The sequence below is a fragment of the Osmerus eperlanus genome, chromosome 7, assembly GCF_963692335.1.
Source record: "Osmerus eperlanus chromosome 7, fOsmEpe2.1, whole genome shotgun sequence".
Classification (NCBI taxonomy): Eukaryota; Metazoa; Chordata; class Actinopteri; order Osmeriformes; family Osmeridae; genus Osmerus; species Osmerus eperlanus.
This window is the reverse complement of record NC_085024.1, coordinates 19,306,081-19,332,653: the sequence shown is the minus strand read 5'-3', so window position 1 is coordinate 19,332,653 and position 26,573 is coordinate 19,306,081. Positions and strand designations below refer to the sequence as shown.

The following is a 26,573-nucleotide window of genomic DNA, read 5'->3' as shown; positions in this document are numbered from 1 at the left end:
GTGTGCAGCGGCTCATCTTTATAAGTAAATTAAGCCGCTGATGAGGATGCTGAAACGATGTGACAGACACCTTCGAGCCTGTTTTAGTTTAGTTTTTTGGGGGAATAACATGGTTGTGGTCAAAGGTTAGAAAAATGAGCGTGTGTGTTTGGGAAGGGGGGAGGGGGGGGGTTGCCTCTGCAAGTATTTTTTTTTTTTACGTAGTCTGTAGTAGCCATCACAATTTCTGCTGCGTAACACATGCAGAAAAATATATATATATATGAATAAAAACGGGAAAACTCAAAAGACCCCGCCTCCTTCACAGCTCAAATAAACGTAGGCTAACACAACCATCAGCAAAGCCGTGTGGCTAGGTGCTACCTTGGACAGCGACCAGAAAGCGCTTCCGTAAGAGGATCCTGTTGCTTAGAATTTCGACTGCGATCTGCTGTCCTCGTTTCTTTTCCGTTGGCGTACACTTGTGAACACCAGTGAGAAAGCCCTAGAAAGCATGCAAACAAGAGGAGACGGCAGGAAGGCAGGAACGATGACAAAATGTGTGACAATTCAGTGATCAATGGGGACGACTGTGGACGATTGAAAGATATCAGAGGATTATATTGTATTGTATTATATTGCTTGACAAGGAGGGTATGCCACTGGATGACACCACATATTTTCCCATTCGACATTTAGCCCAAAACTCAACCTCAACTCACAAGGTAAAAAGTCTACGTTGTTGCGGTTGGGACGTCTAGGCATTCAGTAATCTCTCGGTTTTTGTGCTCTCTTGTTTTGGGGAAGTTAACTTCTTGACATTTTAATAGCGAGTTCATGTCAACTCTATTGCCACTGCGTCAGAAAGCGTAGCGGAAATGACACACAATGTCATCTGCAATCAACTCTCATTCATTAAGTTGATGAATGAGTTGTATTGACTCTGCATTATGATTAAGTTATTTCGATTTCCGTGGATATCATTGTGTCTACAACTTACTTTTGATTGCTAAACATCTCGAGATCATAGTTTGATCATTAATTGATTTACAGTAAGCGTTTTAGGAAAGGAGAACATAAAGTGGTCTTGTTTTGCATCGACTCGGTGGCAGCGCAACTCAACGCGCTTCTCACACAGAACGGAATAGCCTCCGCGAGACCTATACGCACCATGGCTCGGTTTCGAAAGAAAGCATGCATAGCCCTGTTATTATTTACAATATTTGTTTTTGGTACCATGATGGGGTTGAGGACCTTAAAGCCCAGTGATGGATTCTCAGACATGGCCCCGGGGTTGGACCTGGAGATGATGGTTGGGGGAAAGATTGATCGGCGCTCTGTGTCCCAAGACATGGCAGTGTCTCCAGATCAAGCCCGTCCAGCTTCTAGCAACACCAAAGTACTTTTATCGAACTCTGGACCTGAAGGAATCATTTTTTACGACGTCCATATATTTTACCATTTGTGGTACGGGACTCCGCACATGGACGGGAAATACATGCATTGGGACCACGCACTGGTACAGCACTGGGACCCCAAAATCGCTTCCAGTTATCCGAGGGGAAGGCACATGCCGCCGGAAGACATCGGATCCAGTTTCTATCCCGAGCTTGGTCCATACAGTTCCAGGGATCCTGACGTTATAGAGTCCCACATGGAGCAGATTGGAGCGGCTGCAGCAGGTATTGTAAGATGCAGGGGTTGGTTATTCAGTGATCGACTTACGGACAAAGTAAAACTATTAACGTACCCAGCTGGTAGGCCCATATTACTCCTAGTTAGCGAACAGCTGTTTCGCTTGCGCTTGATGGACTAGTTTCAGCACGCGATGGAGTGCACCGAAAAGCGCTCGCTCACGGTAGCTCCGCGTCTATTGGGTCAATGAAGAGGGCCATTGTTTTACCTGGGAGCCCGTCTGATGCAAGGCCTATATACAACTTTGCTTGTGGAACTTTGCGTTTGTCGAATGACAGTTAGAAATGACACATCAGTTTAGACTATAGCTTGTTATCATTTAATTAGATCTATTTTACCAACGAAAGACATAGGCTACTGCCCACAGTGTTGCACTTTACTTGCACAGTGAATTGATAGGACAGCCTACGTCCATGAAAATGCAATATTTCCCCTCCGGCTCAATTGGCTATTGTAGCCTACATCGTCCAGCATGCCAGTTTACAGTCTCTATCCCCTTCCCCAACACGCACTCTGTCAGATGGAACACAGACAGGCCAGCTTGACATTACTTTTTAAAGAGAACCCATTTAATTAGCAAGTGGTACAAAGTCCCGAGCGGAATACTAAATCACATGACTTGCCTAAATGACTGATCGTCCACTTCCCTCAGTGATTCGTCAATACAATTAATCGCAACAGGCACAACTTTTAATACACGCATACATGGCTATTTTGATGGTGTAATCAAATATTCCACACAGCCTCTTACCAAGCGGACACGGGGTAAAGGAATTAGCTCTGAGTGCTACTTGGTTTGCCAGTGACCGCCTGGCAGTGTGACAACAACAGCGTTTGTGGACATTCTAATGTGGGCAAGCATCCCCAGCCACATTACAATTTATGGGCTGTCACTTACGGTTGGGCTGTGCCCTTCTCTACGCCTTCCGATGCCAACACCAGTCAAAAGGCGATAAACTTATCTTTCATCAATCAAAGGAAAGATGATGTCCAAACATCACATTGCACTGTCTGTTGCAATAAAAAGGAATGGCACAATTCGAATTCTAATCCAATCAAAAAACTGCTAGAACTGTCTGCTCAAATAATTTGTGGACTAGTAAATGAACTAATAAAGTAAAGTACCGATACACATACGCTTTTTTCAGGGTATTCAGCCTCTATAGAATAACTGATGGGCTAACAGATCCAGAGTTTCTAGAGAGACTGAGTGTGTGTGTGTCTTACAGGGGTTATAGTACTGTCCTGGTACCCTCCAGGCGTGGCTGATGACAACGGTGAACCCACAGAAGACTTGGTGCCAGCTGTTCTGGATGCTGCCTATAGACACAACCTTAAGGTACTCTCTCTCTCTCTCTCTCTCTCTCTCTCTCTCTCTCTCTCTCTCTCTCTCTCTCTCTCTCTCTCTCTCTCTCTCTCTCTCTCTCTCTCTCTCTCTCTCTCTCTCTCTCTCTCTCTCTCTCTCTCTCTCTCTCTCTCTCTCTCTCTCTCTCTCTCTCTCTCTCTCTCTCTCTCTCTCTCTCTCTCTCTCTCTCTCTCTCTCTCTCTCTCTCTCTCTCTCTCTCTCTCTCTCTCTCTCTCTCTCTGTACTTGAACACACACTTCACAGCTCTTCATGAGGGCCACTGTGTGTTTATGTGTGTGTGTGTGTGGGGGGGGGGGGGGGGGTTCTGATAAAAGTCACTGAAATGGAACATAGGCTGGATCTCCCAACTCTGTCCTGGGTGTTCTGGGGGAGATGGGATCGGACTCAGCCTTCGACCAGAACTGATGGCACATCTAACATCAGATCCAAGCGGAACACAGAGCTGCCGGACATGTTGTTTACAGAGGCTGGGAAACACGTTGGGGGGGGGGGGGGGTGTGGGGGGTGTTGGAGGCAAGCACATGACCAAATGCCAATTAGGCTGGAAAATGTGGTCCCTGGGTAAACAACTGCCTGGATGTCTGTTTCTCATCACGGTGTGGAGCCTTATGAAACTTTCAGAGGGTCTCTTCTTGGTAATGTGATATGTGTAATGTCAGATCCACTTCAGACACAGGCAGGAAGAGAGCAGCACTATTCAAAAGGGATGATATTTCATGGTCGTGGCTGTGGGTTGATGACATAACCAACGCCATGCTGTGTCTCCATAAATAGCTACAGGGTAGTTGTGAGGAGCTGTTGTGCATCTGTAAACCAGCAGAAGTATAGGCGTGTAAATATGACAAAGCTGGTAGATTGATATTATGTTGTGGAGACAGCCATGCATATGAACGATGGAACTACAGAGCAATCAGAGTGATATGTGTGTGTCAGTAGACAGCTGTGAACTGTTATTTGATGTGTGTGAATCCATGTTTGTGTGGGTGTGTGTGTGTATGTTTGTGTGTGTGTGTGTCAAAAGCTGCTCTAGGGCAGAGTGAGCCTCGCATCTGTGTGAACAAATTCAGAGTTCAAGTGTGATGAGGGAGACACGCTTGTAAGATCTCTGGTCTCCAGCTGGGATCCATCCATAATTCACAGCCAGTGTTTGCTCAACACACAGCACATTTAAACAAAGTAAAACCAGGTGGCCTAAGGTGTTAGCTAACCAGGTAAGCCACTATCCGTTTCAACTTAATTTCATGGAGCACCAAAGCTCTCTCTAAAAGTGAGAGGGAGGGGGGGCTTCAAGGAAGTGGTATTTTACATGAGTTGTAAATGTGCTACGATGATGTGACAATCCTCCCTTCAAAACACTAATTGTAACACCTGTAACAGACTGTAATTTCAGCTGTTCATACATGTGGTGTCTTCCTTTTTTTGGACAACTTGACAGCAGAAACAGGGTTAAAGCAGATTAACTATTGTAGTTTGTTGGTAAACAGAGGGCCTGGATTTTTTTCTGGTGTCAGCAAAAGTGCCACGAGGTGTATGATACAGTGATGAAAACAATGTTAACTGGTTTTGAAAAAAATTGGGAGCGTGGGAGCCTAAATGATTTAAGGTAGGTGTTTTGGAGCATTTTCTGGCCAACTATGTTTAGCCTTTCGTATTCGTAGACCAGGTGCCTCTTCCATATAAAACTGTTTATTATTCGGTGAACTCGCTTTATGGAACAGGCCCCAGCATCACCAACACAAAGACAGCGAGTATAATGAACATTTTCTTTAATAAACTGTCAAGTGATGCTTGTAGGTAGTCTCTTCTAGAGCTTACCTCCTCTTGACCAGCTCATCCCACTACCACTGCAATGGAGAACTATCTTTGGAGAGCATTTAATGCATAGTCTTTGTAAAGCGCTGACAATTGAAAAAGATTATGCTCTCGGTGAAAATGTTCTAAAGCAAACAAAAACCTCTTGTACTCTAAACTCAGCTAGTCCCAGCTTGTCCCAGCTTGTCCCAGCTAGTCCCAGCTTGTCCCAGCTTCAGTGTAAAATCAGACAAAAACGTCTTTAAGCCTCACACCATGATGCAAGAACCCGTTGCAGGGATGGATGGCCCTACAATGATTCGGCATCCTCTAAAAAGACTGCCAGTTTACAGTATCTGAGAGATGAGTAAGCAATTTCCAGCCAGTGCTTTTGTACCTACAAAGGATATACATTGCATAATAAGACAGTGCATTCAACGGAATCAATCCGTCCATCTCTGTTCACCAGCTGAGTCATCTCTGTCCGGTTCCCTCCTTCACAGCAGGACATGTCCTGTCTTATCAGACTCTATGAGCCACAAAGGATCACAACGAAAGCTACAGCAGCCTCATAACTTGCCGCTTGACAGGACAATTGAAGGAGCTCTGCATGTAACATAGCATCACTGCTCTCTCACTCACTCCATGACACACACACACACACCAAGGCAAAAACACAGACTGTCTTCGCAAATATGCTGACCAGGTCAAAGGCTAACTGTACAGCACAATAATAAAAACGATATTATATAGGATATATAGGGCCGTACATTTGTTGACTTTGCAAAAAAAAAGAAGCAGGCTCCACTCATTGTTTTATGTAAGAACAATGCAGTAAGAACCCTTTTAAAAGTCAAGCCTCAGCACCCATATTCCCCTCCTCTGTATTATGTATGTAGCCTACAGTAGAGTTGAAGGCGCAAAAGTAGATCCTCTCACTGTGCCAGCGATGCCAACAGTGCCAATTGAGGCCCTTGTGCTCAGCTTGCAGGCTAGCTCAGGCTGAAACAATGAGGGGGTGGATGGAGGGGGGGCAGTGGTGGTGGGTGGGAGACACTGGGTGCAAGAGCATCAAGGAGAGAGGGTGTGGGTCCCATGACTCAGTTTTGCCTCCCTGAACAATCTGCACCCCTAGGGCTTATAAATGTTCCAGTCGAAAAGTAGGCCATGCTCCATACACGAGTGGTGTAGGGATGTCCAAGCTATGCCGTCAAGCACACTTCCTTGGCTCCAGATGTACTGAACAGCATGCAGCTAGATTCTGCCCTGTGGAGCACGACACGAGCCGACTGATGCTGAGGCTGAAAAGACGATGTTGACAGCGTGGAGCACTTGGCTGAAATCAAACTAATTGTCAAAGCTTACCACCATCATCGAGCGCAATCCCGAAACTGAGCAATGGCAACATCTCTGGCAGACATTTGGTTGCCTGAGAAGTTTTAAACGAATGGCTCAATTCCCTACCTCGGGGTTGTTACATGCATTATATTACAGTGTCATCCTACTCTCTTTAGCCAAATGTACTGTACGGTCTGGTGCGCTATGGATACACTGGCTATGTTTGTGAGTTATTAAAAGGCTCTTGCTTGGTCTCCTTTAATCATGAATTAGCCTTCCGTGTCTTGGACAAATGGTCTGGCTTGTTTCACAGTCTGCAGTCATCCGCAGTAAAGGGGGATACCGTCTCAATTATCCTGTTTTGTACACATTTTTGCAAAGCACAACCATGATGAAATCCATTTTGCAGATGATGAATAAAATCTCCCTTTTACTACAGAAAGTGCTGTTCCTTTTAGGACCAGTGGTTTTGCTATAGCTATAGTCATGACTCAAAATACACATTGAAGGGGGGGGGGGGGGGGGGGAAGCATTGAAATGCACATTTCCATCCAACACCAAAACATAGCTGCCACCATCAGTGACAAAACATAGATTTCTCTTTCCTTCTCACACATCTCTGTTTATCCAGCCCACAGGGGGGGCACCAGTGTAAAACCACCACCTTCCTATACCAAATCCAATTCACACCTAGCATCTCTTTCATTTATTGAACTACATTTCCACGGCAATCGCTTCTGAAGTTCCAAAGGCCACTGTTACCTCCAGACCCCCTCCCCTGTAGTCTAAAGCACTTGGCCAACTGCAAGACCTTTTTGCAACCATGTACTAAATTACTATTCTGGCTCATGTAAAATGCAAGGACTGCATACTGTAACATGCGTTAGGGTTAGTTCTCAACACAACAGAATAGGGTAAGCGTTTTAAAGGCTACAAGCCAACAAAATATTAGCCAAAAACAGATATCAGCCAATACAGGACTCTTATCATTGGAATGAGCAGCAGAATTGTCAGACACTGTTACTGGCTGAGTCAGGTGGCTGAGCGGTGAGGGAAGCGGGCTAGTAATCTGAAGGTTGCCAGTTCGATTCCCCGGCCGTGCAAAAAAAATGACGTTGTGTCCTTGGGCAAGGCACTTCACCCTACTTGCCTCGGGGAGAATGTCCCTGTACTTACTGTAAGTCGCTCTGGATAAGCGCGTCTGCTAAATGACTAAATGTAATGTAAATGGCTGAGTGAGGTGTTACTTCTATTTCCATAATGGCCAAATCCATCCACTTAGGAAGCCATTTTGTTCCTCTTGGGATGCCAATCCACAAGAACAAAGCATTTAGTTAGATCATATATAATTCAGTCATGGATTTCTCCATTCTTCCCTTAAAATATTCAACTTATAGGCCTACACATTGGTTGATTTTTCATATCTTGTCATGTGTTAAACTCTTCCGTTTCATTCTCAACAATGATTGTTTTTAGACATCCTCATTGACGAAAGGTGCAACATCAACCTTACCATTTCTGGGTTTGTTTCTCCAGGTTGCATTTCATATCCAGCCATACAGAGGAAGGACCGACCAGAGTGTACATGACAACATCAGGTACATCATCGACAGGTATGGCCACTTTGCATCGCTCCTATCCCTAGAGAGAGAGAGCACATAGGTAAACCCATTTAAACTTCACTCTGTGTTAAAGAGAATGGTAACCCACAAAGACAGAAAACACACTCAGCTAATGCTAGCTGTATGACTTATTCATGGGTGTGACAAGCTTCATTGCTTGATTCCTTGCATTAAGATCCTCGTGTCACAAAAGAATGTCCTGTCAGCTGTTTACTCCTGATTGTACTGTCATGTGGGCTTCTTCTTCCAATGATTCTCCTTGTGTCTTCAGGTATGGGGACCATGGAGCTTTCTACAAGTTCACCTCCAGCACAGGGAAGGTACTGCCTTTCTTCTACATCTATGACTCCTACCTGACCCCTCCAGAGGCCTGGTCTGACCTCTTGACCCCCGCAGGCTCCCACAGCCTGCGGGGAACGGCCTACGACGCCGTCTTCCTCGCCCTCATTGTGGAGGAACGGCACAAACACGACATCCTGGCTGGCGGCTTCGACGGCATGTACACCTACTTTGCCTCGAATGGCTTCTCTTTCGGATCCTCCCACCAAAACTGGAAGGCGATCAAGGCGTTCTGCGATGGCAACAACCTGCTGTTCGTCCCCAGCGTGGGGCCCGGCTACATCGACACCAGCATCCGGCCGTGGAACAACCACAACACGCGGAACCGCGTCAACGGACGCTACTACGAGATGGCCCTGCAGGCTGCGCTCGGCGTGCGGCCGGAGGTTGTCACCATCACGTCCTTTAACGAGTGGCACGAGGGCACGCAGATCGAGAAGGCGGTGCCGAAGAAGACAGTGACACGCCTGTACTTAGACTACCAGCCCCATCAGCCTGAACTTTACCTGGAGCTGACCCGGAGATGGGCTGAGCAGTTCAATAAGGAGAAGGAGCAGTGGCTCATGTGAACTGGCTTAGCGTGTGTGTGTGAAATGAAGGAGTGTGTGTATGGACTGGCAGACTATTCAGTGGGGGTAGTACCTATGTGGATGTGTGCCAGGACACCAGAAAAAAAAAACCAACTAAAAGTGTGAGGTAGAGAATCTCACTCTTGGTTGGACACTTCTCAGCCATTAGTGGCATTGTGTGGTTTTATTTGAAACTAATTCGGCCAATGACATCTCAGACTTACAAGTGCTGCAGAGACTTGCTCGGCTCAGTCCTCCACGGAACCATTCTTATAATCAGGCGACCCCCTTCTTCTCTTCACGCATGGACACTTTCAAGTAAACCGTACAGTACCCTGTGTATTTTATGCATTATGAATACATCACTTTGTCCTACCCGAGGAACTACTGCTCAGTGTAGTATGTAATTCTCGCGACATAACCTTGCTTACAAGTAGCAGTAATTTCCTTTCAGCACCACATCCATATTTATCATAAGACAAGAGTAAATAAAACATCTTGGTTTTTAGGAGCGTTAACCAACAAAACCAAATGATGTATGAACTCACATTTATGGGTAAAGGATGAGAAGACACTTGTGTCACAGTGCTCATCTTCTAATCATGGCCTGCAGCAGGTTTTAATGTTTGTGTGGCTTCAAAACAGCAGACAACAGCCCGAGGACACGGTTTACGGTTGACCACCGAATGGTTTAGCGGTGCACACCGGTAGGGGGACAGGCAAGTCAAGCAAGCATCATTGGATATCCACTCAGTTGAGTACAACAGCCATGTCTGTTATGGGTTACTTATCCCCCACGGTGGAAAACACCAACTCTAGAAAACATTGTACTATCTATTCAGATCAATGTTTTTGTTCTTGAGTACGCAAGCTGGTTTAACTTTGTTTTAAATTTTTCTGAAAATATCTCTTCCTCCAGTTTAGGGCTGGTAAAGTGAGATTTTGGAACATGAATGACGGACAGAGTTCGTAAAAGCCAACTGTAAAACTTATATGAAGGTTATTGTACGTGAATTAATATGGGCAGATTTTAGGAATAAAAGTCTTGATTATGAGCTGAACTACTTTAGACATTTGCCATATGATCCGTTTCAGGATTCCATACTTAAAATGAAGGTAGAAAGTAGATGATTCAGGATCTACACAAGTTTAAAAATGTCAAAATTCAACCAGCTACTCAAATCAGTTTTTAATGGAAAAAAAGTTAATTTAAAAAGTATTTCAGGAATTTATTGTTAACATAAGCAAATATCAATAGAAGCTGTTATTTTATATTACATGCCACTGTACAATGTAGTTGAGGAGAGGAACCGCAAACTACGCCCATGTGAATGCACAGGGAAAAGAAGAAACCCACATTCCATCATTTGATGTATTGTCAAAATCACAGAGGTATATCTACAACTGTTATAAAGGAAACTAAAAACCACTCCAATGCACTCCAAATGAATACAATTTCAAAAACTTGACAAATCCCCTCAAAAGGAATTTTCATTTAATTTCCAGGCAGAGAGCACATTGAGCCTCGAAGACTCCCGCAGGCCCTGAATAAGAAGAACTACAACCGCCAACTGTTATTTCTCTGGACCTCGTCCCAGTCTGACATAGCAGAGATAGTTGGGTTTGTTGCTAAGATTGACCATGTAAGATGAGGCCCAAATAACTGATCACCCAAAACAAATGAACTCCATAGGTCCATAATCTGAGGTAGATAAGACCACAACATTATTTAAAGAATGTTTACCCCTCAGCCTATCAAACATTGCCACCGGAGGAAGATTTTTCATTGGCTATGGAGAAAATGGATACAGCTGCTTGTGCATTTCAGCCAGTGAGTAGGAACAAATCCTCATTGATTTTCTGTGTCCTCCAGCAGTCCATATTTACGCTCCAGCAAATCCACAGTGGCAGAAAAAGCACTGAAAGATAAAAGGAGTGGTTTGACTTGTGAACTCTTATCAACAAGCTTACCTCCATATTTGAAGTTCAATTTTAAACTGATACACCACTACTTAACCTTTGCTCACCTTAAATGCATGCAAGGCATTGATATACTTTGAATTACATCATGCTACCTAAACCAGCTTAAAGTTCATATAGGAGATCATCAATTACTCACCAGCCAGGTCTGATGATACGGTATTTTCCAAACACTGATAGGTCAATCACTGTTGACCCTAACCGACTATGGTCTCCTATTGGTCCCCCATCAACTACCACAGCTAAACGAGGCCACAGGTCCTGGAACTCCTGCAGGAATTTAAAAAGTCCAATATGAACACAACAATCGAATCTGTGTAGAACACCAATGAATCAGAATCCTGCACGGATGTTAATATAGCACTAGCCTTGCTTAGCCCAAACACCCAATAAATTCACACTTCATGACTTTCGAGTGATCCACTCGAAATAAAATCTGTTCCAACACACACACACACACACTAAGGGTTGTTTCCACTCACGTGCACAGCCACAGTGCTGGAGTGTGTGCTGATGTTGGCGCTGGTAAGAGCCAGGGGCTCTGCACACAGCTGGCACAGACGCCTCATGAAGGGATGGTTAGGGATGCGCACACCTACCAGCTAAAAGGAACACATAACCACAAGACCACAAGCCGCATGACAATAATTCAAACAAAAGACTCGGAAGACCTTTAAAGACAACCTTTGGGAGTGTCTTCTTGTAGTCGGGTGTGGTTGCAGGTGCGTGAAGGGTGGAGTGTGAGGGGTTGCAGCTCTCACCGGAGTGAAGGGATTCAGGTCTGTGTTTAACACCGTAGACCTCTGCAGAACCAGAGTGACAGGACCAGGTAGAAGCTCCTCCAGAAGCTCCTCTTTGACTGACACCTTACAGTACCTGCAACCAAGGAACAGAGGTATAACAGTTGTCCAAGCTTTGTTTTGACATGCTGTAGCATGGACTGATGAGCCTTGTAGACCAAAACGACCACATTCTATTTAACTAACTTGTTTATGTAACAAGAAGCAAGTGCGGCAGTAAGCTTTCTATAGCTGTGGCCCTTTTTATGTGGACTGGAAATTATCGCTCAAAAATGTGGACACTTACTTGTATATGTCCTGTATTTCCCCAACGCAAATAGCCAGCGGTTTTTGACCATTTCGTCCTTTGATTTCATACACCCGTTTGATGGCATCAGAGTTTTGCGCCAGACAAGCCAAGCCATATATTGTGTCAGTTGGCAAAGCCACCACCTGACCCTCCTTCAGAGATTGGACGGTTGCATCCAGGATTTCAGCACCATCTACAGACCAAAAGGGGTTATGAAGTCATCAACATTGACACGTTTGGGAAAAAACGAACCGTTTCGTAAACGCCAAACAAATGCCATTAAAAGTACCAACTTTCGTCATCCCAGCAGCCTATAACTATACCATAGGCCTACATATTTCCAAAGATAAAGGAAGCTGAATGTGTCCAACACGTGCAACTAGAAGCAACAGACCAGCCATTTAGGCCGTGAATACATAATAATTTGACAACATCTTAAACGCATAAGAAGTCATTGTAAACGCGAAGTCGAGAGAAAACCAGATTTGCTGTTTCAAGCTAGCTAAAGTCACCTGGGTGTCTGTCCGGTGTGTCCTCATGCTGGCCGGTCAAGCCATTGACTGTCGGCGGTAACAAACGTAACACTTTAGTCTTCAGCTCTTTGCACATTTTTTTTGTTAAAGGGGCATTGTGATACGCACTTCTTGATTTCACGAAGGCATTAATAACATTACATGTACTCTGCATGGGAACTGTATCAGGTTTCTACAGCATGCTAGTATTGCCTGATGAAACACTCGCTATTCGCAGCAAATGACAGTCTTCCGGTAACGCCTTCAAAGCATGACCCCCAGTTTCTTAAAGGTGACAGCACAGACATAGCGATATTTCGATTTTCCATTTGTATACATTGAATTAAGTAGGCTAAATACCAAACAGAGCATTTTTGTTATTTAGAGAACGTAGATTAGGCTAGGTAAATGTATAAGATGAGAAAATAATTGTCTAATAAACATGGGCATTGACCTTAATTAAATGGCGGCTGCTAATTAACAAAACTATAACACCCGTGTAGGCTTAGGCTACTCACAAGCAAGCCTAACTTTCTTTCTGAGGCGAATCATGGCAACGAGTACGGGTACTGTAACAGCACATCACTTTCATGTTTAAGTGTAGTTGTTCCGCTGGAATATCAAAATGTTTCATTGGTGTGCATTATTCTAGACAAGAAGTTACAGGATGCTTCTGTTGTAAAGGAAGAGTCTTCGAACACACAGAACATTCAGGTTTGTGGTTTCCAATAAGAATTTCCACGACTCTTTACTCGACATTGTTACGTTGATAAATCATACAGACCATGAAATCCTCACTCAATAGCACGTGTTTACTAAATACAACCCCCCATGTTATTGGCCCACATAGTTCTTGGAGGACCTCGACAATAGACTTGTTACTCTGGAGGACAAGATGGAGCTAAGCAACGCTGTCCTGAGGGATTTGATGGAACTGCGAAGTGTCTTAGCGGTAGGTCCCAGAGCCCCCCAAATCAAGCATGTGGTAAACGACAAAACCAGTGCAATTTCTCTCTCCCCTCTCAGGACAAGAATCTAAGTGATCAACCATTTCCAGCACAAAAGTGAATCAATAACTACGATGTATGTTTTTATATTAGTAAAGCATATTCTGACAAATAAATGGTACATAAAGTCATGCCTCTTTGCTTGAGAAAAGGTATCATTGATTGACAAATCAGGTAAGATTTTATTAGTATTATATTGCTCTCAATTCAAAAAGTTATTACTTTATCATAGTACAATATTACTTTATACAAAACAAGCATAAGCAAACCATTTTCACATTGTACATTCTTTAAAAAAATACAAATCCTTTACAATTCCTCACTCTTTGGGTACTGAAGACATTCCTTTGGAAGCATTTCGTTTCCCCCTCCTGTTACCCATTAAACATTTTCCAACAAGCACAAGTATCCCTAACTATATACAAAGTTCAAAAAAGCCTGTTGCCACTGCATTCTTTCCAAAACAACCAGTTTCCAAACAAATGCCCCAATGTCCTCGAAACATCTGATTCCTTCCTAGGAAAATATTTTGTTTCCATGCACAAGATGTTCGCAATGCCTGACCAGCAATAGTCAGCAGCTATAATGTACCTTTTCAAAGGCAAAAATTGGGTTTGTTTGGGTTCTAAAGAACACATCTTGGTCTACATGGTTTCAATGGGCATACAAATTGGGTTGGATTTGTATTACCAATACAGAAAGACACAAAAGATTGAGATGACTTCAGTGAAACTACAACAAAATGTGACAAATAATTTTTACCCATAACGTAAAAACTGCAGCACACATCTGACCCAAATAATTCTTACAACAGAATCAGTGACTTTACAGGTTCCTTTCCGAGTAAATCCAGTCGGTATATAACCAGGTAACTCAAAATGGAGAAAAGGAAAAGGTAAAAAGGACAACTCATTGGAAAGCAATGGATGAAAATACAAATACTCAAATGCCCATATTCACCACTCCAACACAACCCATCACAACCCATAGAGTATAATAATATGGACCCTTATAGCATACGTATAGGAGTGAGTAATTGAGATGTGTTGGTCAAAGAATGAAGTATGTTGTATTTTTTGTGTGTAATTTTACAAACAACCTTCATGAGCCTTTGTAGTTCATGTGAATCTGCATACTGAATATGGGACAAATCTGATGACTTCAGTGAAAAATGGTCAATATGTTTGGTACATTTCACCTTTGGGAATGCTGCAGTCAAATAATTGCATAGTACTTTTCCTCAAAGGGATGCATGAAATTGATTGCAACTCAATCATGGGTTATGCCGAGTTCATATTTACAATTATTCAAGCTGACCGACATTTAATATGGGACAATACTTCAATAAAAAAAAAAATTAAGGATTTTGTCATCTAGACACTTATTATTCTAGTAGTGGACCCAAATCTAAGTGCTAACAAAAAAGAAATAATATATTCAATAATCTTAATAAAATGCTAATTTTAAGCGTTTTACAGTACAGTGAATAGCCCCACATACACATACGTATAGTATGCATTGATATTAAAATATATCTGGTACATTTCAGATAGTAAAAGGGCAAAGATCATTCAAATTCCTTTAGATATCCCCATGTCAACTTTTTTATGCCTGTTAGAAAAATATTTCTGACAGAATACATAATTCCTGTGTGATTCTCAGTTCAATAGCAAAATAAAAGTACAATGACAAAATAACAATGTGTTTACAGTTACAATATTAATGGAATTTCTCTTGGGTGTCCTGTCAATTGTTAAATGGATGATATTCACTGCAGTACAGTACGAGGAATCTTAACATTTCAGGCTACTGTTTTGCTGAATAGATGCATATTTCTATGATACGCAAAATAGTAAAACGCGGAGATTAGGCTGCATCGTTGGCACGGAAATTATCAAACAAATTAGTTGATATCCTTGTATAGACTGCTGCACAAAGGCATAAAAAAAACTGATGAAAAGGGTGTAGTGGCCAGATGGGCAACGTCATGGCAAGTCATAGGCAGAGACTGACAAGGCAAGGAGGCACATAAGCCACAGTAAGTGGGATAACATTTAAGGCCGTGTAGCTCTAAGCCCAATGGAAGTAATGCCTTCTGTGGTGTCATTGCATTGTGTCCCTTGTGAAACAATAATGTTATATTATACTCTAAGCAAATTACATATGCACATATTAGAAGATACTGTATTGACTGTGTACAGTAGCCGATATCATCTAAATCGGTAAGTTTGTCAATTTTTCTTAATCGTCTGCATAAGATGAATGTCTCGAAGGCTAATGCTAAAAATAAAAAAAGAGTAAGGGTGGTATTCTCTGAAGGCTCCAACTTCCACATTTAGACAATTCAAAATTCTATACAAAAATACAAATTCTAGAACATTCTAACAAGATAAAATATATATGACTAGATGTTATATGTACACCCTTTTACAGCAGTGGTTCACAAATGACGAATGTATTAGTGCTGCAGATAACTAGTCATTTGAGTAACTGGGGGAAAAAAAGGTAGTGCACAAAAAACAAAGAAGAAGAAAGTGCAGCACAAACAGGGCTACTGCAATAATGGTATCTGGCAGTCCATTGCATGTCTGATGATCAACCTGTACGACACTGTGCATCCCTGAGAGGGTCAGGCTATATATAAATGTGTCTTTTGATTGCGAAAGGCTTTCGCAAACCAGAAGACCAAAAGATCAAAATTAATAGATGCAATACTGCAATGTTCTCGTGTCTTTGAGAACAAAGAAAATGGAGGGGGAGGGAAGGAGGGTACCATAGACTCCAATCAGTAACATATGAGGACAACTACAAGGACTCCTAAGCAGGCAATTAAATAAATAATTAAAAAAAATGATTTATACTTTGTCCATGATGCTTGCTTGAGAGAAGACAGCAAAAGTAAGCAGAATTAAGCTCTCAATAAATTAATCTGTTATCACTTAAATAATAAAGTTACTGGAAACCTGAAAATGGTGATTTGACTTCCAAATCAAATTTAAAAGGTTGTTGTTTCAATTTGTAATACTTGTGTAGGGAAAACCGCCACAATATCGGAAATACAAATGAAACCAAAGGAAATCACATTTTCTGGAATACAATAACCTTCCTAGACAAATTTGTCATGATTACTTTTTATGCAATGGCTGTCAATAGACATTGCTTGAGTAAGATAACACTGCCCAACAACGTCCAATTCCTGGTGGTACTGGATAAAAACCAAATGACTTACATTACATGCAGTACATTCTGGTCAAAAGCATACTAGTTGAAAGGTATATAGTATGCTGGCTAGTTCACTACAGTGCTTGATTAGACAACAAGTCTAGTTTTGTTTTACTGCTTGGCAATGAGAGCGCCAAGTCATGCGAAATTCTCAATTTCATCTGCAGCTATCGATGTGTTGTTAGCAATATGCTAACAATATCGCTAAAAACTACTGCACCTCGACCATCCGCAGCAACTGAGTCGAATAGTTCTATTGTAAGTCTTTGAAATGTGTCTACTAGGCCAAACAAAAACGCACTACAGGTAGAGAGATAATACACTTGGTGAGGGGAGTGTCTGCACACGAAAAGGAAGAGGAGAAGAGGACGTGTGCGTGATGGGGGAGTGGGTTCAGGCTGACGAGCGGTTTCAGCTGAACAGTGGTTAAGTCGTCGATCCCTCCCTCCTGCCTAGGGGTTGGTGTTGCTCCCGCTGCCAGCCATAGCAAAGTCATCAGCCACCAGCAGCAGAGCCTCGATATTGGCGTCCGTCTCCGGGCTCTGCAGAGACAGGAAGTCGGACACGTCCATGTTGGACAGGCCATCGGGGGGAGAAGGGTTGGTGGCTGCCGTGGGGAACGTCTGAGTCGACGAGGGAGTGCTGCCCGGTTCCGCTTCCCCCTGGGGGAGGATCTCGCCCCCAGGGGAGGGGGACTGGGGGAGGCAGCAGGAGGGGGGTGACGGGGCAGGGGTAACAGGTGGATAAGGAACCTCGGGAGGAGGTGGTGGGAGAGGAGGAGCAGGAGGATCTGGAGGTTGCTGTGCTGCTATGACTGCTGTGGCTGTGTTAGTGCTCTTGTTGTTGGAGCTTCTGTCTTTCGCTAAGTCCCTGCAGGCACATTGACACTGGCAGGATTCCTCCTGTTTGATGATGATGACTGGCAAACTGAGGCCGATCTGCTGAACAGCGTTGCCTGGAAAAACAACATTTATAAAGTAACTAATACATTTAGGGATTCCATTTTTGACTCAATTTTAGAATCTACTCAGCTCCCAAGGAAACATTTAATTGCATTTCCACAATGTGCCATGGCTGGACAGAAGTAAACTCACCAGGGTTTCCTCCCACAGGTATGGCAGTGGTGAAGAAGACTTTCTCAACTTTTGTCCCTCCTTGGTGAGTCTGCATGCAAAACACAGATTGATTGTTAGCAGTCATTAGGCATTAAGCCAAGTCTGGGAGAATAGAATAGAGAATAGAATACAAAAAGAAAGATAAGTACTTTTCTAGCAAAAGTGAAGAATTACATTTACATTTAGTCATTTAGCAGACGCTCTTATCCAGAGCGACTTACAGTAAGTACCCTTCTCCCCCCGATGGCCTGTCCAACATTCCCCCAAGGCAAGTAGGGTGAAGTGCCTTGTCCAAGGACACAACGTCATTTTTGCATGGTCGGGAATCAAACCAGCGACCTTCTGAATACTAGCCCGATTCTCTAACCGCTCAGCCACCTGACTCCACCTGACTTTTAAGAATACTCAAAATCAATACACTGCATTCACATTCCCACTACCAGGGCCCCCCATACCGTTGTGTCCGAGTTCTGCTGGCTGTTGGCGGCGCTGCTGAGGATCCACTGCAGGTTCTGGTCCGACATGACGATACTGGACGGCAGCAGGCCCTGGCTGGACCCGATGGTAATGGTGGTGGGGGTGGGAGTCAAGCCCGGGCTGGTGTTGGAGGCTAAAGGCACATTGTGAGCCGTGGCTGGCGGCGGCGGTGCCTCTGTGTTGGGAGCGGCCACAGCAGCGGCACACGGCACGGCGGCGCTCAGGGCCGGAGCGGCCACAGCAGCGGCCGCAGGGGGCGCCGAAGGCCCGGTCGGAGTCTTGCCCTTCGGCTGCAGGAACGCGGGCGACACGGCGACGTAGTGCTGCTGGGCGGCGCCGGCCCCCGGGGCTTGGTCGGGCACGTCTGGCGTTAGAGGCGGCGGGCCGGCTATGGAGACGTAGGGGGCGGGCTGGGTGGAGCCGACTGTGGAGCTGATGGGCGTCGGGGTCTGAGAGGGTGTCTGGCTGAGCTGGCAGGGGCCCTCCGCGACCGGGGTGGTGTGGGAGCAGGGTGAGGAGGACGAGGAGCAGGGGGGCAGGGGGAAGGAGAGGAGGGAGGAACCGTTGCTCGCTGTAGGTTGGGTGGGAGTGTCCAGGCCAAAGACTTCTACAAGACTCTCTAAGAGGAAGGGGAACGGGAGAAGTTACGATCAACACCATACAGTAACCCCGATTCCAGTTTGAGTTAATGTGTTCTGAAAAGTACTTGCCTCGAGGATGAACATCGTCTTGACTGTGTTCACTATGTTCTGGACTCTGAAACATGAGCTCAAAGATCCTGATGGGGGTGACACTGTTCAGATCCATGTTCTGAGACTGTTTGGAAGAATTAACAAGAGAATTATTATGGCACAGATTGAGGACAATGTGGAACTGGAATATCTGTATTTATATTTCGAGTACATCGACTTGCACTCATGCAAGGAAGCAAACAGGGGTACATCGGAATGATTCCCAAACTCACGTTGTGGATGTTCTCTCGTAGCTCTGAATCAGTGGAGATGAGGCTTAGATCACTGAGGCACAGTGAATGATTCGCATCCTGTAATTAGGAGATGAATGGGCTCTAATTTATTTCTTCACAGTCATACATTAGCATAGTCAGTCATCAACAGAAACCTCGGACCAACAGAGATCTAATCAAAGGGTTGGTTGACAACCTTTCAATAGCCAATATGATCACAATTTCATTTAACACAACTAATTGGACACTAAATTCGTTGTTATGAACGCAGTTCCAAGATTCAGTACTGCACAAAGAAGCGTCTTCCCCTCTTTCCTTACCAGGGGATACAAATCCACATTATGCTGAACTGACAGTGACTCACCTCTGACAGGGGGTGGGTTAAGGTCACGCTGAAAGGCTGGCCTTTGTCGTGGCCTCGGATGTGACTCTTCAGACTGTACTGGCTGCTGAAGGTCTTCTCACAGCCATCGCTGGGACAGTTGAAAGGCTTCTCCCCTACAGGAGGGTGCCGAGTGGGAGGATGAGAAGGAGAGAGAGAGTGAGGGGGAGAGAGAGAGAGTGAGGGGGAGAGAGAGTGAGGGGGAGAGAGAGTGAGGGGGAGAGAGAGAGAGTGAGGGGAGAGAGTGAGGGAGAGAGAGTGAACGAGGCAGAGAGTGAGAGGGAGTGAGCGAGAGCGAGGCAGAGTGAGAGAGTGAGGGGGAGAGAGAGAGAGCGCGAGAGAGAGCGAGCGAACGAATAAAGAAAGATGGAGACAATGGGAGAGAACAGAAAAGGACAAAGGAAAGGGAGAGATGAGAGACGGAGAGCGATGTGGTATGGGATCATCTTCACATAAAAGCTAAGCCAGCATAAAGACTTCGAACAATGCAACAAAAAAAAACTGGTTCAAGAGGTGCAGTGTTTCTCTTCGATTTCTCATTAGAGACTGTGGTGGGTAGCTAGCTACATACTTGACAAGCAGCCGGATGCACTTTACATAAGCGAGGAGATTGACAGTTAACATTGTTAGCTAACTTTAACGTGGGAGTGAGTGATGCTTTGCATAAGCAATGGCGCAAAACACCATGTTAGAGATCCTTTAAGTTATGAGTGTAGAAATATTTTTTGTAAATCTCACTAGGCCGCAAAAGCCGAGAAGATGTATGGGAAACACCGAAGTGAGGCTGCCGTATGGGAGCCAAGGGAGTCAGGTGGCTGAGCGGTGAGGGAGTCGGGCTAGTAATCTGAAGGTTGCCAGTTCGATTCCCAGCCGTGCCGAATGACGTTGTGTCCTTGGGCAAGGCACTTCACCCTACTTGCTTCGGGGAGAATGTCCCTGTACTTACTGTAAGTCGCTCTGGATAAGAGCGTCTGCTAAATGACTAAATGTAAATGTAATGTAATGTATGGTCGGCTTTTGAGCAGTATACCTGTGTGTGTCCGTACATGCGTCTTTAGGTGGTGGCTAGCAGCAAACGCTTTGCCACAGCCGTCATGGTCACACCTGAGGAGAGATCGCAGGAAGCGACAGTTCATTAAAATACTGCTATCAAGTAGCCTAGCTGTCTAAACACATGGAGAAGTATACGCTTGCTAACAAGCTGATTTTCACCTTCCCTCAAATGGCAGAAACCCTCACCCCTTGGGATATATAACACCGGTGACCCCTCTGCACTTACCGGAATGGTTTCTCCCCAGTGTGTGTACGAATGTGCTTCCTCAGGTCACTGAGCGTCGTAAAGTACTTTGTGCATCCTTCCGATTCACAGTTGAAAGTCTTCCCCGTATGCAGTCTCTGGTGTGCTTTCAGTCTGCGTCGGTGACACATGAACGTTAACCTCATCATGAAATCACTCCCATCATAGGGAGTCAGATGGCTGAGTGGTTAGGGAATCGGGCTAGTAATCAGAAGGTTGCTAGTTCGATTCCCGGCTATGCCAACCAAATGACGTTGTGTCCTTGGGCAAGGCACTTCACCCTACTTGCCTTGGGGAGAATGTCCCTGTACTTACTGTAAGTCGCTCTGGATAAGAGCGTTTGCTAAATTACTAAATGTAAATCTGCCGATTGGTGGGCTGCTAAAGACAAGACACCAACCTGGCCTAAGTCGATTTCAATACCGTTATCTGCGCTAGTCGTTCTAATGTTTGTTGTGGAGAGGAAAGAAAAATTGCTACTAATCTTCAGGGGGGGGGGTTGGAAGAGGGGGGATAATCGCTAACATGGCTACGCTAATTGATTGGCAGCATCCACTTGACATTCCATGCATTGTAGCACATCTTGGATCACCATCGGTATCGGACATCACAAGTGCTTCAACCAACCATATCCAATTTACAACGAACAGTGTTCGATTCTTATGCTGATTGGTTGCTCCGTCCCTAGTCACGTCATTTAACACAAAACGTTTAGTGCGTAGGAGGGTCTGAATATGAACAAACACTGAGATTAAGCAGCAACCTCCTGGACAGACAAGAAACCAACCAACTGTCTAATCTCGTAAGGCTACGCTTGAGGCAGTGAACGCGTGCCCTCAACGGCTGCCTTATGGGAGGGGCCAGGCAGCAGAGGCTGTGATAAGAGGGGAGGGTAATGTGATTAAGAAAGGAGCTGGCCAGCATGACACCAGCCAGACTGATGAATGGCTCCTGACAGGAAGTAGAGGGTAGCCAAACAGGACCTCCTCCACTGGCTGCATTTCTTTGGGCCTCAGGTAGGGCTTCACCATGAAAGAGCCGCAAACTCTGTTTGCATGAGGCTCTTATCGGCTTTGATGCAGATAAGAGCTAAATGCAACTAGCACTGAGAAACAATGGTAACCTCAAGACAAAAATGAAACAAAACAAAAAATAAATTGGCTGGATGCATGGAGCCTATTGTTCAAGCTCTGGGTCAAACATCCAAAGACCACAGCATCAAAAAGACAGAGCTTCCGTACAGTCAGTTCACGGAAGCCAACTTCCCAGGAACACCTCATCATTCCAGTTAACTCACACGTCCCACATGACAGACATCTAACCAGGGCAGGTGTACTCGAACTACTTTGTATGCGAGATGCTCCGTTAACTTAATCTCTAGTGCATTCCCAGGGAAGCCTGCTCAATACTGGCGGCAACGTGCGGGATTCACCGTAGAACAGGAGCCATAGATGATTTACGGGCCTAACCTGTAGAGAGTGTTGAATGCCTTCTCGCAGCCCTGCACGTCACACTCAAAGGGCTTTTCCTTGGTGTGGACGCGCACGTGGATCTTAAGGCTGTAGGAGGTGAGGAAGGCCTTGCCACAGCCCTGCTGGTTGCACACAAACGTGTATTCTCCTCTGTGTGTCTTCTGGTGCGTGCGCAGGTTGCCTGCCGTGCTGTAGGTTCTGGTGCAGCCCTCAAACATGCACTGGTACCGCTTCACCTGAGAGAGAACGAAGGGATGGATGGGGGGAGCAGATGGGGGTTCAGGTGATCACTTACAACCCAGAAAATTAGGGGAGAAACATTTAATTTGGAAAGAGCAAAGCACATACTCATCGGCCAGCTGTTAACAGCTTTTAAAAACAAATGTTTAGGCTGTGTTTCACACAAGAGGAATCCAAGGAGGCTTAACATCTTTATATAACGAGTCTTTCTCTTTCTGTTCTAGAGATCACTGTGACCTTTCGGGAAGAGCTTGAACTCAATGACTCAGCCACCCGCCAGCTCTTGAACTGGTGACTGGGATGACTCGACCCCCCCCCCCTTCCTTCCCCCATCTCACTCCTCACACATCACATCCAACCCATTCTGTTTCCCTGTGTTCAGCTCAGCTCGACTCCACAGTAGTGGTTGCCCTGTTCTTCTGTTTCCTCTCTGGGGGGAAAATGCCTCTGGGCCAAAAGAGAAGAAAGACTTCATCTCTCCTCTTTATCTCCCATAGAAACAAGCTCGCCTTCATTATCCCAGTGCACAGCCATGAAGGTAGGTAGACAAAGAAAATCTCTCTTGGCTACCAACATAACACGTTTTCCAGTTCCTCTTTTAAGCTGGGGTTGGAAAGGGAAGTTAGTTTAGACCCTGACCCTTGGGGAAATGCTGCACTCCTACATAAATAATCCAACAGATTCTATACCTTATGTAACCCCCTGATAGGAATTTTAGAAGCTGTCCATGCTTGGATACAGCTATTTTTAGATGCGTTTCTTGTTGGACTTCAACCATACAAACCACAAGCAGACACAACATACGTATAGACTAGAACTCTTCGGGTCGTGGATAAAACAGCCTCTTCATTATTACAGTGGGCCCAAAACCATCGGGTCATAGATAAAACAGCCTTTTTATTAATACAGTGGGCCCAAAACCATACGTACTAAAAGGCTGTCCAGGCGCTGCAGCAGTGTGGGACCAATGTTGAGCAAGAAACCTTAACAGGACCTCAGGGATAGGCGGGCTGATTGATTTGGCTTTTCACATTCAATGCTCGAGAGAGAAATGTAGAGATCTGTACGGTGTGGAGCCGACGGTGAGAGGGCCGCCGCTGCTTGTTAGCGCAGGATTGTCTCCCTCTCCCACACCGTCGTGACTCCAGCATCAGCTTAATCACACAGGGTAACTAGATGCGGCAGGCCACTGACTCACACACACAATGAGCAAAGAGAGCACTCCGCCATGCAGACAAATTGTGCATGCAGGGATGGATACACAAGTTACACTGTTCAGACGCTTTTCAAAGAGACTTTTACAGAGTTGCATGCGTGGCGGCAAAAGGACAGAAGTTAGGGGGGAGAAACAACTGAAAAGATTTGAAGTGAATTGATGTTGAGTAAATGCCAGAACTCCAGGACACAATTCTGGGAATTGCATCGTTGGCTCGGTGTCTATCTGACGTTTCGTTAATCTAATTCTGGATGAGACATTTTCTCTTTGCGATTTCAAGCAGTCAGGTAGATGGGGCCAAGGATGAGGATAGACTGGATGAGCTCCAGCAGAATAAACACAGCGCGGCAGACAGCAGGTTCTCACGACACATTTACATTATGTCAAATAGGGACAATGACAACAAACAGCTACAGCTGCATCAACAACACGCAATGTTTAGCCATGCCTCACAGTAAATGGTCATGTGCTGTATTCCGAGAGTAGAAAACTGGTGACCTACAACAGAGAGTTGCTTCACATTTACAAAGAAAACATTCTAGTCAAATTCCTGAAGCGAACGACGCAGGGGACAACTTGGATCTTACATACACCAGTAATTTGGAAGGGAATTGCTGCAGCAATAGAGCCCCAATGATAAAGCCAATAAACCGACAGCAACAGGCTATGGAGTGGAACTCCTGCTGTAGTCTCCTGTGTGCTCTTTCAGGGAGAAGGAAGTGAAGGAGGAACATAAAACAGTTTTGCAGAGGAAGCACATTGCTGTTAGGTATGGGCGCCCACTTACCTCTCTTTGCTTGGTCTCTGGACACTCCGAGTGCAGGGTGAGGGTGGCGCCCTCGATGTTCCGTGGCATGGGGGTGGACCCGGGGTTGATGATGAACTGGATCTGGTCTGGCGAGATGGTATGGTGCACATAGCCTTGCGACATCCCGTCAGGGTCCGTCATGTAGGCCAGGGAGCCCTCCTCCTCGTCGCCCTCCCCCTCGGTGAGGAAGGTGACCCCGTCATCGTCCCCGCCGCAGTGGATGTACTCCTCGCCTTCCTCGTCCAATCGAATGGGGTCCTGCTCGATGAGCACTGTGGTGCGGTCGTACACGCGGCCCGAGGAGGAAGAGGAGGGCCGGTTGGGCATCAGGTCGTCCTCTTTGCCGTAGTGGGCCATCTGCTCCTCGTCTTCGTCCTCGTCCCGCGGAAGCTGGTCCACCTCCACCGTGAGGTACATGGGCGCCTCTGTGTGAGGGCCATTCTCGCTCATGGTCCTGGCCGCCTCTCTCGCCTGGCCGCGGAGGACGGCACACTTGCTATACCTGCATGAAACATATATTACAGATATATATTTATATTTGATGTATACAATATTTGCCATTGCTAAAAACGGGTCCATTTCTGACATTGAACACAACATTGAAATCACAAATTCTGCTTTCATTACTACTTATAGAAAAATGTTAATGCTAAACATAGAAACTCCCTATAGAAAAGCTGACTAGTTTTATTTGAACAATTATGGTTTGCTGATCATTTTAGCAACCTAAGAGCATTGGTACAACGCACCTTGGCTACTAAACACAAACACATGGTAATTTGATTGTGAAGATAGCCACCAACATGACTGCACAAATGTCAGTGGACCACAATACCCTTTGATCATACCTAACATGTAGCTAGCTACAATTGGCGTGTTCTGTTTGTGTTTTGTGTATGCTAGGCAAGCCAAGGTGTTGCGATTAGACTAACGTTTAATGACAGTTCAGCCTTTTCTTTAAAAAAAAAATCCAGCTACCGCAGTGAGAACTCGATTAACAGCTGACAAGATATACTTTTAATTCACCAATATGGTAGTATATGGAAGTGGCCTACTTTCTACAAACAGAAGCACGGTAGCCAAAATGGGAGATCTAGAACTTTCTGATTTCCGATAGTCACGAGACCCCTGTGGTTAGCTGGTATAGTAACCTTGCTGATGAAGTTAATTTACTTTATGAGACAAGGTTCTTCTAGTGTAGCAAATCAATTTAGTCGATGTTTGTCGTTTGTACTGAATTAACTAGCTACAAGACACAGTAACTAGCTGACAAACATGTCAAACAAACTGGCAAACATGCCAAATGCTTGGCAATTGAGACTAGCTAGGTAGAAGGATGCTGCCCAGCTGTAGCTAATGGTTAGCTCTATGGCTATAACGTTATATTAGCTGGCATTACGTTGTAAGAAAACCTTGCTATCTGACGGCATGTAAAACAATTGTTTTTAACACATCAATGCTCCTACAGCAAGAATGCATTAAATGATGGGTTGCGTTTTGAGTGGAAGCTTGCAAACAGGCAATCCATTGCATTATATCCTGTCCTGTGCAGTCTGCTTGACTCGCTACTTGCTGGCTTGGCTGTAGCCTAATTTGCACGGATCTTGTAAAATCGTTACATGTGTATTGCTTTGTCAATAGAACTACACGTTACCCAACGAAAGTAACACCAACTGGGTAGCTATCTGAACAGAAAACAAATGGTAAGTCTTTATCAGACAATCAGTTTGCTAGCTATCTAGTTAGACCAAGCAGCTAGCAAGCTACAGCTAGCGCGAGCTAATGTAGCTAGCTAGCAAGTCAACTGCTGGGACCATGACAAATCTCGCGACGCACCAGAAAAGTTTGATTTCGTCGATTTAAACAAGTTGTCACAACAAACTCACAATGCCAATAACAAATACAAGAATATATTTACCAGGGCAGAGAAAACGTCGTTAGACTTTATGTTTAGGGTTGCTAGCACTTTCTTCCCATCCCCTCCCTAGCGGTACCATGATTAAATATAAACGTCATATTCCAGCCTCCCAGTTAACGTGGTGAATTGTGGGAAATACAGCTACACATTGTTATACACTCTTAAATGTTTATAT

The 26,573-nt window shown here is 44.8% G+C and overlaps 3 protein-coding genes and 1 long non-coding RNA gene across 4 annotated transcripts; 2 read left to right on the top strand and 2 right to left on the bottom strand.

Annotated features, from left to right (window-relative positions):
• Positions 1–800: 800 nt before the first annotated feature.
• On the top strand, positions 801–9,430 carry LOC134023477 (glycoprotein endo-alpha-1,2-mannosidase-like protein). The gene is made up of 4 exons (XM_062465636.1): positions 801–1,661; positions 2,904–3,013; positions 7,706–7,782; positions 8,063–9,430. Exons 1-4 carry the CDS (start codon positions 1,151–1,153, stop codon positions 8,697–8,699), a joined length of 1,335 nt encoding a protein of 444 aa, XP_062321620.1. The 5' UTR covers positions 801–1,150; the 3' UTR covers positions 8,700–9,430.
• A 443-nt stretch (positions 9,431–9,873) lies between these two features.
• Positions 9,874–12,617, bottom strand: yrdc (yrdC N(6)-threonylcarbamoyltransferase domain containing). Its single transcript, XM_062465656.1, has 7 exons — positions 12,281–12,617; positions 11,766–11,961; positions 11,441–11,555; positions 11,162–11,281; positions 10,819–10,949; positions 10,509–10,618; positions 9,874–10,097 (listed from the first exon to the last, which is right to left on the bottom strand). The coding sequence occupies exons 1-6, from the start codon at positions 12,453–12,455 to the stop codon at positions 10,549–10,551; spliced, it is 807 nt and encodes a 268-aa protein (XP_062321640.1). The 5' UTR covers positions 12,456–12,617; the 3' UTR covers positions 9,874–10,097; positions 10,509–10,548.
• Positions 12,618–12,805: 188 nt separating this feature from the next.
• Positions 12,806–13,415, top strand: LOC134023519 (uncharacterized). The gene is made up of 3 exons (XR_009930777.1): positions 12,806–12,994; positions 13,131–13,232; positions 13,307–13,415. It is a non-coding gene; the product is annotated as an uncharacterized LOC134023519 (long non-coding RNA).
• A 34-nt stretch (positions 13,416–13,449) lies between these two features.
• Positions 13,450–26,508, bottom strand: mtf1 (metal-regulatory transcription factor 1). The gene is made up of 11 exons (XM_062465603.1): positions 26,399–26,508; positions 24,460–24,982; positions 22,214–22,452; positions 20,727–20,858; positions 20,478–20,551; positions 19,430–19,563; positions 19,066–19,143; positions 18,808–18,917; positions 18,080–18,716; positions 17,604–17,673; positions 13,450–17,464 (listed from the first exon to the last, which is right to left on the bottom strand). The coding sequence occupies exons 2-11, from the start codon at positions 24,928–24,930 to the stop codon at positions 16,962–16,964; spliced, it is 2,448 nt and encodes an 815-aa protein (XP_062321587.1). The 5' UTR covers positions 24,931–24,982; positions 26,399–26,508; the 3' UTR covers positions 13,450–16,961.
• Between the last annotated feature and the right edge of the window lie 65 nt (positions 26,509–26,573).

Coding starts and splice junctions, on each gene's coding strand:
- mtf1 (XM_062465603.1), bottom strand. CDS start 24,930: ATGAGCGAGAATGGCCCTCACACAGAGGCGCCCATGTACCTCACGGTG. Junction 19,144..19,429: donor TAACCCACCCCCTGTCAGAG/GTGAGTCACTGT, acceptor TCCTAATTACAG/GATGCGAATCATTCACTGTG. Junction 18,717..18,807: donor GATGTTCATCCTCGAGGCAA/GTACTTTTCAGA, acceptor CCTCTTAGAGAG/TCTTGTAGAAGTCTTTGGCC.
- LOC134023477 (XM_062465636.1), top strand. CDS start 1,151: ATGGCTCGGTTTCGAAAGAAAGCATGCATAGCCCTGTTATTATTTACA. Junction 1,662..2,903: donor GATTGGAGCGGCTGCAGCAG/GTATTGTAAGAT, acceptor TGTGTCTTACAG/GGGTTATAGTACTGTCCTGG. Junction 7,783..8,062: donor ATCAGGTACATCATCGACAG/GTATGGCCACTT, acceptor TTGTGTCTTCAG/GTATGGGGACCATGGAGCTT.
- yrdc (XM_062465656.1), bottom strand. CDS start 12,455: ATGCAGAGTACATGTAATGTTATTAATGCCTTCGTGAAATCAAGAAGT. Junction 11,962..12,280: donor CACACCGGACAGACACCCAG/GTGACTTTAGCT, acceptor TTTGGTCTGTAG/ATGGTGCTGAAATCCTGGAT. Junction 11,282..11,440: donor ACCTGAATCCCTTCACTCCG/GTGAGAGCTGCA, acceptor TGTTCCTTTTAG/CTGGTAGGTGTGCGCATCCC.